The 2,666-nt window shown below is 66.4% G+C and overlaps 1 protein-coding gene across 1 annotated transcript in view; it reads left to right on the plus strand.

The window, feature by feature from the left end:
* The window catches only part of MEIS3 (Meis homeobox 3), a 32,424-nt gene that overhangs the window by 20,896 nt on the left and 8,862 nt on the right, over nt 1–2,666 (plus strand). Inside the window, exon 7 of the mRNA XM_026658818.2 lies at nt 946–1,057. Within this exon, the coding sequence (XP_026514603.1) occupies nt 946–1,057 (112 nt within the window). The remainder of the gene's footprint in view (nt 1–945; nt 1,058–2,666) is intronic.

The raw sequence follows: 2,666 nt of genomic DNA on the forward strand, positions 1-2,666 counted from the left end.
GGGGGGGGGGGCGGTAGACAGGACTCCGGGGTTCTCTCCCCAGCTCTGTTAGGGGGAGTGGAGTCACTCTGGAGTGACTCCAGTTTAAAGGAGGCCGGCGCTGGTCGGAGCAGCGGGAATGTCGCTCCGTGTGGCCCCGGCGGTTGGGTTACAGTCAGCGCTGCAGCCTCGGTCTCCTGGGCCTTTAACCAGGGACCTTTGCTCCCCTCCCTCCCCTGCTCCTGTGGGGGGCACGTGTCGGGTTCCTCCCTGCAGCCCGTCCCTCCTTAACCCTTCTCACCCCCGGGCTCCCGCCGAGGGGCCTGGGATCAGCTAGCCGGGGTTAACGAGGTGGGGCATGTGTGGGGAGGGGGCGGGATGTAACCGGAGCTGTATCGTTCCTCCTGGGGGCAAAGCCGGGGCCCCTTAAACTCCGCCCTGCGGCTGGGGGGGTCACCACGAGCCTAGGTGTGCAAATCCCCCTCCCCCCGGCCCCATTGCTGTGGGTTGAGGCTGGGCAGCCCCCAGGGTGCTGCATGGGGACCGCCCCCCCCCCCCCCGGCTCTGGTCTTGTTAGAGGGGCTTTTAGTGCTGATAACGTGGTAGCAACTAGAGGCCCCAACTGAGACTGGGGCCTCCCCTGACCCAGATCCGGGGCCCCCACCGTGCCGGGCGCTGCACAGACCTCACAACCCAGATTGTGGGTTGTGCCGGGGGGTTGCCCAGACCCCCTCGGCCGAGATCCGTGGCCCCTCCATGTCGCTGGGCGTGGCCCGGACCCCTGGCCAACCCGGCTCGGGGACCCCTGCCACGCCAGGCCTGGCCCCAGGCAGCACGGGCCAGGCACTGGGCTGAGATGGCGCTTACCAGGAGCACCAGTGGGGTCGCACTGGGGCTGGCTCTGGCTCCACCACCCGGCGCTCCAGACCCAGCTAACCCTCCCCGCGCTGCCCTCTCTGTGTTTAGAATAACTCCTGGATCCGAGACCACGACGAGACGGGCTCCACGCACTCGGGCACACCGGGCCCCTCCAGCGGGGGCATCGCCTCGCAGAGCGGGGACAACTCCAGCGAGCCAGGTAAGGTGGGACACCCCCCTCCCAACCCCCACCCCCGCACCATCCCAGCCTGTGGGGCAAAGCCCGGACTGGGGCCGGGAGAGAGAAATCTCCTGCCTGGGAGAAAAGCCTCTTTACGGCCTGAGAAGGACTTGGCAGGTGCCACCCAGTCCTGTGATGCAACCGCCTCTGGGGTGGCGCAGGGCCGATGTTTATTCAGCGATCCCTCTCCCGGCCCTGCAATGCAGCCACCTCTGGGGTGCAGCGGGCCGGCTGATTAACAGCCACAGTGGTGCAGAATAGTTTGAGATGGGAAGTGACGGAGGATCCCAACTCCATGCGAAATGACAGGGGCTGGGGGGCGGCAGAACAGAATCTATGTAGCTGGAGTTTGATTTGGGGGGGGGAATTTGGCCCCAGCAAGCGTCACTGATCAGCAGCCCCCCGGGTCCCACACAGTCCCAGCCGCGCTGGGCCGAGCCCAAACCCCAGGAGGGCGTCTCCCCAGCAGCCAGTCGCAGTCCTGTGCTGGTGCATTGCGTCGGTGCGACTGTGTGATACGCGCGTGCCGCACGAGGGCCTGCCTGAGTGCCCCCTTGCGGTGAGGGGCAGCGTAGCAGCCACTCAGCCTCAGTTTCCCAGCTGCCCTTCCCCGGCTCCAGCCAGACTCCGACGCCGACCAGCCCTGCAGCGAGGTCTCGCCCCGGCCCGTTCCGGGGCACCCCAAGTCCAAAACACATCAGGAAGCTCCCTCGTCCTCCAGGAGCGCCACTGGGCCAGAACTGCCTGCCCCAGCTCCATCTTCCTTCCCTCCCGCCGGCCACGGGCTTTTCCTTTGAAACCTTCCCTGCCAGTGTCTCTGTTTGGGCCGATTGGCCCTTTGGTAGCCTGTTAACCCCTTCCTGCCTTGCGTGGCCCGTTCAACCCTGCAATGCAACTGCCTCTGGGGTGGAGCAGGGCGGCTCTTTATTCCCGTGGGTAGGAACCTGCGGTATGGTGTTTCCAAGAGCCGGCCATCACGGCCAGGCAACGCGCCGGCTCCGGGCGCGCAGGGTGATTACCCCGCGAACGAACCCGGGGAGCGGAGCAGAGCGGGCAGAGGAAGGGGCCAGGGCTGGGTCACCTTCCTCCCTGCGCACCGCAGCCCCATGGGGAGACTGTGGGGTGGCATAGAGCTGAACTCGGAGAGGGAGGGCAACGGGGGGGGAGGGGGATAGAGAGGCAGTGGGGGGGATGGAGGGAAAGTGAGGGGGGTTGGAGAGGCAGTGCGGGCCTGGAGGGGCAGTGGCGGGAGCTGGAGAGGCAGGGGGGATGGAGGGACAGTGAGGGGAACTGGAGCACCCACACGCACCCTGCGCAACCTCACAACATACACACGCGTGCACTGTGCGCCCACACGCACCCCGCGCAGCCTCACAACATACACACGCGTGCACTGTGCACCCACACGCACCCCGCGCAACCTCACAACATACACACGCGTGCACTGTGCGCCCTCACGCACCCTGCGCAGCCTCACAACATACACACGTGTGCACTGTGCGCCCTCACGCACCCTGCGCAGCCTCACAACATACACACGTGTGCACTGTGCATCCACACACACCCCATGCAACCTCACAACATACAC

The sequence above is a fragment of the Terrapene carolina genome, unplaced genomic scaffold (assembly GCF_002925995.2).
Source record: "Terrapene carolina triunguis isolate 2854851 unplaced genomic scaffold, T_m_triunguis-2.0 Scaffold517, whole genome shotgun sequence".
Lineage (NCBI taxonomy): Eukaryota > Metazoa > Chordata > Testudines > Emydidae > Terrapene > Terrapene triunguis.